The following is a 6,593-nucleotide window of genomic DNA, read 5'->3' on the forward strand; positions in this document are numbered from 1 at the left end:
GACCTGGGTCAGGTATGTTCCACTTTTTAACTTCAAAGAGTTTTGCAGCCTCAAGGGCAGGCAGTATTTCATTACCTTACTATGTCTACCACTTCAGGCAAGGTCAAATGCATAAGAAACACTTATCCTTGTACTACATGTATTTTAATTTATTTCATCCATTTTAAAAATATCCCATAGCTGAGTCTTATTAAGTCAGCAGAAGTCACTGGGGCTGTTCCAGAATAAAAACACATGGAGGAGCAGTGACTCAAGGCCTGTTTCTTTCCAAGAGCCTGACATTTTCATGGGATTTTTCTCCTCTTTCTGTTTGCAGCTCTCCAACTGGAGTTTCACATTAGAATAAATCCATACCTTAGAAGAGAAACCAAGCCAAGCATTTCCACATTTCAATATGGCTTTTTCTCAAGACCAGGTTAGCCTGTATTATTTTGATATGATACAGTAAATTCAGTAATATAAAAAGCATTTCTTTTTTGCCTGTCAGTTTAAGGGCACTACCAATATTTTCTCACCAAATATTTTATACAGTCCATTTAATTTAAATGACCACTCAAATTTAAATTGCACACATCCCATGGGTTGCCCTGAAACTGACTCTGGTAATGAAAGCTGTTTTCATTAACTGAGCCATTGAGTAACAAAAAACAACTCAGATATGCTGTGCTTATACATTTATAATCAAAAATACCAATGTTCATGGAAAAAAAAATAAATAAAGAAGCTCAGGTCCTTCCTGATTTTTGCCTCAAAGAGTCAGGGCAGAAAGAAAGGGCTCTACATCATACTCTAAATTGTACATGCCATATTCAAGTCATTTCTGCCACCTTAAATACTCTTAAGACAGGAGGCACAATCTAAAGCCAGTGAACTGTACAGTTCTCACATCTAGAGACCTACTAACAATTTAAAAAAACACTAAGGATAAAAAAAACCAGCTTGATCCTCTAAACAAAGACTAAGTTTACAGGACTAAAAGTAACAATTTTTAGGCTCCTACCATGCTTCCTTAGGGCTGTGAGACTATACACATCATTTTAAAAGCTACTTTTTGAAGAATCTCTGTGAAGTCTTTGCTTTACCGCAGCGTTTCACTTTGACCAGAGAAGGTGAGTGGCTCTTGAGCACAATCAGGCATCAGATACTACCAATAACAGCAAACCTTCATGAATCCAACCAAATTTAACACCATTTGGGAGAACCTCTATATCACTGCAATAACACCTGTGGAACCAAAGCCCAAAACAAACCAGGCTGAGAAACCTCCACATCACCGAAGCAGGAACAAAAACCCATCTTTCCAACTACAGATCCCAAGAGAGCTGCAACTGATATTGGAAGCCCAAAACTCAATGCAAGTGTCTGAAGACAGCCTCATCCTGCCACCACCACCACTGTTGCCATTCGCTGGCTTATAGCAGCTTATCTGATATATTTTCCTTTATGCTAATAGCTGTTAACATGAACATCTGCTAATTGCCCAGGGAATTTTCATTTGGCTGTGCAAAGAAATCATCTTCAGTTCAGCCTTTACAAAACACCTTGTTGCATTTCTTCCATATTTAGAGAAGTTTGGGCACTGCTGCTCCCACTCCTATCGGGCTGATGAGATTGGGCTTGTCAGGAGGCTGATGACAACACCTTTATTCCACATTTTTACATGTTTTGACTTTTTGTTTTTAAACACCATGTTACACAGAGAATTGCAAGCTCTACAATGGGTCATTACAGTGCAAAGAAATACTACAAGGAATACTAGAGCACTAAGAACAACCGAAAGACCCATTTAAATGGAGTCTTCTTATGAAGGAGTAATGTATAAGACAAGTGGGTGTTTCATCCAAAGAAACCAAAACACACAAAAAAAGCAAGGAATTAAAAAAATGAATATAAGTGACTGTGGTGGGTTCACCTTGACTGAATGCCAGGTGCCCACCAAGCTGCTCTATCACCCCCCTCCTCAGCAGGATGGGGAGGGGAAAAAATAAGATGGAAAAAAGTTAGATACAAACCAGCCCAGATACAGTACAGTGCAACACCTACTCACAGCATCATAAGCATCAGACACCAACAGAGGCCAGCCTATTTAGGGATCACTGAAAGCCAAGGCAATACTTCCTCTACAGAGCTGAAGTTGCAGCTCAGCTATTCAGTGTTCAGTAAATATTGCAGTACAGCTTTCCCCCCCGAGCCATTGAATTCCTAACATTTTTTCTAGTGATCTACATTCAGCACTGGACAGCATTTAATGAAGGGCCAGCTAATTACTACCTACCGTTCTCACCGCTGGTGCTGAGGTGCCCGTAAAAGTCTAGGAAAAACAACACAAGGTAAAGTTAAGAAAACTAAGCTACGTGTTAAATTTACTTTAGGCTGACATTTCAAAACATCTCATATTCAAAGCCATACTTAGAGCTATGCTCATTAACGACTCTCAGGTGCTTTACTGACCACCAAACCCATCACAACTCTGTGCCAGCTTCTTATTTCCTTGACATGAAACTTTTTTTAAGGAAGCGCAACAAGTAATACTGGTAGACCTTAAAGATAGCTTGAAAATGCAGGTATGCCACGAGGTTCTGTAAAAGGCTAGACTAGGAAAACCATCCTTGTAACCACGAATCTGAGGAACAGCAAACTCGCTTTCCATGGATTGCCCATACACCTCCAACAGCTTGTTCTCCTCTGTGAAAAACATAATTGGAATAGCAGACAATTTTACCTGCTTTATGCTTGCTATCAGCTTCTTTTGCTTACCTCATTTGAGCTTAAATTTGATCCCATTGCAGTCCCAGTTGCATAGAAGTCCAATGTTAAAAGATCCTGAGTCGTACAGCTGGCAGGAACTCCTCATGCAGGTTAGGGGTGGAGAAATAGGGATTTTATGACGAGGCTCTCCTGCCCCACCCCTTTATTATTTCCAGTCATTAGGCAGTCCCCTCCCTGCTTCCTGCAGCCTATTAGAGAACATCAATTGAGTCAGCAGAACTATTTCTTTTCTACCTACTATGATGTCTGGGGGGGGGGGGGGATCCTCGTGGGGGGGGGGGGGGGGGGGGGGGGAAACACACTAAACCCCCATTCTGCCCACAGATTGCTTTCTTGAAAATACTACTGCTAATAAAAGTTTTGTATTTATGTAACAACTCTAACCTCCAAGCAAAGCACTTGTGACTAATTAAATCGCAGCTCTCAGAGTATCTCTATACAGCCATCATTGTACTTCAGGGTAGTAGAGAGAGATCTCAACCACTTCTTTCCAAACCATGAACTCCAATACCTGTAGCAGTCTTCCCATAGTAGCACGCAGTCTGGCAAGGTAAGTGACCCCACTGCAGTACCAGAACTAAGTGATTGCAGGACCCATGTTCCCCTGAAGCTGCCTTGGGCATCTCTGTGCTACACTCAGTGATCTTGCCACCTGCTCAGTATTCTTCACCTGGATATTTAGCACAGATCTAGAAAAAAGTGAATCCATGTCCAGAAATCTTGCAGTTTGATGTTAAAGGATGCAAGGAGATGGAAGGGAGGAGCTAGCAGCAGTAGGTGAAACTTGGGGGTGGAAGGGCGAGGCAGGAGAGAGGGCTGTGCTTTCCTGCGTGGGCTCAGGGAGCACAGCAGTCCACCCATCCCCAGAGCTTGCTTCAAAGGGAATTTGTGTGTGCTGGCTCTCACAGCAAGTCCAGCAGGAACCCTGTAGGAAACATCAGGGCACAAAATGCTCCCTGATTCCTCTTCACTCCAGTGTACAGTGACTCACTGCCTCTAAGAGCAGTGTATTATAGTAGCCCTAAAATAGCACAGATGTGCAGGCTAGTAGTTTTTGGAGCATGAAAGACCAGTGTCTGGCTCTACCACACTCCTTTTAGCCTCTCTGATTGATGGTAAGTACTAGTACTCACTCTTGCATCACAAGATACAAGTGATTTGTTTTAAACCAGACTCATTCATATTGATAATTCACTTCATGCAGGTCAAGGAAGTAACCATGCAAACTGCAGTGGTTGCCACCTAAATGCACCCCCATGCCATGGAGGCCAGTAACAAAGCAATTCTTTGAAAGAGGAATTTTAAAGAGCAGGTGTTGTCCAAGGACCATCTATAGAGTAAAATCCTCTTTTTACACACGAGTCATTTTCTTCTGTGTTGATGGCTGTGTGATGCACATGTGATGACAGTTTAGAAGGTCTTATCTAAAAAGTGCAGTGGTACTATCTGGTGGTTTCCATCTAAAGCATTTAATAGCCTGCTGCTCACTCCATAGTCACACTTTGCACAGCCTTCTAAACAGGTATTGAATCAAAGGAAAATGGCTCATAAATATGAGCCTTCAACATCTGAAATGCTCTTTGAAAGAAAGTCCAGAAGATATTTTCAATGGACACAAGTACCTCTACCCCAAAGATGAAGTAGCTATCTCCTTTAACTTCTGTCTTTATTACTTTATACCTGTGTTAAATACTTCTGAACAAATTCATGTGGAGCAGTCACAGTTGAGAATCACTTACTTGCGCTCTCACAAAACTAGTCATTCCAGCCTTTGAAAGAAAAATTCTTCCCTGGAAAAATTCCAATATTAAAATTTAAAGTAGGAATCAGCTTTCATTAAAAATGTCTGTAAAACATGCTCTGTCAAAGGAAAGAGGGTAGGTTATCCAGATCAATTTTCCTGAGTTGTCCCAGCAGATATATATACCTACATACATTTATACCATCTCAGCTGTCTCACAGCCAGGACAAGGCTTCCTGACATTACGTTCTCCCACCCACGTCGCTTTTAAGATCCATAAATGAGATACCACTTCACAATTTAGAATATTATTCCAGAGTTAGTGCACCTTACTCTCTGAATGGTTTCTGGTGTTCAGATTACATTCTCCCTTTCTCATAATATCATCATTGCCATACTCAAACTGTGTTCCTAAATTCTTCCTCTCCTGCTCATGACCATCACCAAGTTTTATAGTTGACACTGTCTTCCTTGACCACTGATTGTCCAAGTCACACAAGAAGGCTTTGAAATATAGTATCTCTAAAAGCTTTGTGCAAGTTAGGAATTATGACCTCAACAGTTCTTCACTGACGCAGTAAGTCCATGATAGAACTAAGCACTGAATGCTTGTAACACCCATAACAGTAACTCCTTGTCATCTCGGAGAAAATTTTAACTGTCGATGGATTATTCACTGTTGTCTATAAGGACTACACAATTTACTTCAAAATAAATAGTAAACCAAGTGTAGTTTGTCCCACTGGCATTTTAAAGGTAGAAATGTGTCCCTAGGATTATGATTTCAGAACAATTACTACTTCAAAGGTTAAGTATCATGTTGGGTTTTTTCACTTTTTTTCTTAGTTGTTCCACAACTCAAGGAGAATTTCAAAGACAGCCATCAAGCATGCAGTAAGTTCATGGGTGAAGTTAACCAATGTCTAAAGAACCATATATTGGCTCTTTTTAACAATCACATTTCTAGAGTAAACTGGCAGTGATCTTCACATACATGCTATTTACACTTTTAATTTGCTTTCCAAAGACTAGAGAGACTGCATTACTGATGAGGGAACACACAGCAGTCTCTTTAAAGTTCTGGGTAATAACAAGAAAAGTAAAAAGGAAGATATAATTTTCCTCTGCTCTCCATCTACTTTATAGTGCTTATTTACATGCACATGATTTTGCATCTGTGTCTTAATTAAGGCAAAATGGAGCAAATATAAATATCTTGCTGATCTGAGGCAGTCAAAATTAATCTAAGCACTAGTTTCCCCAGCATGATATTCAGATAATTGTATATCTAAGTGCAATAGGTTGCAGGTAGCAGTAACAGCTGCATCCAGTATCCCACAATTACCTTATGTACCACTTTGTCACCTTCTGATAATCCAGGATAACAAAAATGTATGACTAATGGTGATTTCATATTATTGCAAGAGAAGAGCAGCCCTGTACCACCCTTGGGATGACAATGGGAGCTGGTTATCATCTAAACACCTTGAACATAACAAGAAGGGTAAACATCCAAGAACATGCTAAAGGTGTTGCAAAATGATAGACAGATGTCACATTAGAAAAAAAAAATGCAGAATTAACAAATAAAGCAAATTTTAAAAATAAACAAATATAGTGTAAGATCTATAGTTGGGGATTTTCCCTGGCTCTAGCCTTCCAGTTTGTTTTCTTTTTTCTTTTTCTTTTTCCTTTTAAACACACACAGAATGGTAGAGGCTGGAAGGGACCTCAGGACACCATCTAGTCCAACCCCCATGCTAAAACAGGTTGCCTACAGCACATGCACAGGAAAGCATCCAGGTGGGTTTTTAACATCTCTGGAGATGGAGACAAAATTATTCAGTAAGCTAAAAAACCTACACAGACTTCATCCTGACGATCAAACAAGAGAGTCCAAGTCAAATTCCACTTACACAATGGACCTAAACTCAATAATCTCTGCACACAAGAAGATTTACCATGGATGAAAAATGTCACTTCTTTCCCCATGCTATCAGATTTCAGTCTCTGAAAAATTCAGCTTTGGCTAGATACTTTTTGGCCTGTCATTAATTTAAAACAACTGGTTAGCATTAAATAT

The 6,593-nt window shown here is 40.1% G+C and overlaps 1 protein-coding gene across 1 annotated transcript in view; it reads right to left on the minus strand.

Annotated features, from left to right (window-relative positions):
• Positions 1-2,784, minus strand: part of LOC104523615 (cytosolic phospholipase A2 epsilon) — a 34,487-nt gene extending 31,703 nt beyond the window's left edge. The window contains exons 1-2 of the mRNA XM_029084562.1: positions 2,758-2,784; positions 2,276-2,311 (exon numbers count right to left, since the gene is read on the minus strand). Coding sequence (XP_028940395.1) covers positions 2,276-2,311; positions 2,758-2,784 — 63 coding nt within the window. The remainder of the gene's footprint in view (positions 1-2,275; positions 2,312-2,757) is intronic.
• Positions 2,785-6,593: the final 3,809 nt, after the last annotated feature.

This window comes from Antrostomus carolinensis, unplaced genomic scaffold (assembly GCF_000700745.2).
Source record: "Antrostomus carolinensis isolate BGI_N321 unplaced genomic scaffold, ASM70074v2 scaffold6504, whole genome shotgun sequence".
Lineage (NCBI taxonomy): Eukaryota > Metazoa > Chordata > Aves > Caprimulgiformes > Caprimulgidae > Antrostomus > Antrostomus carolinensis.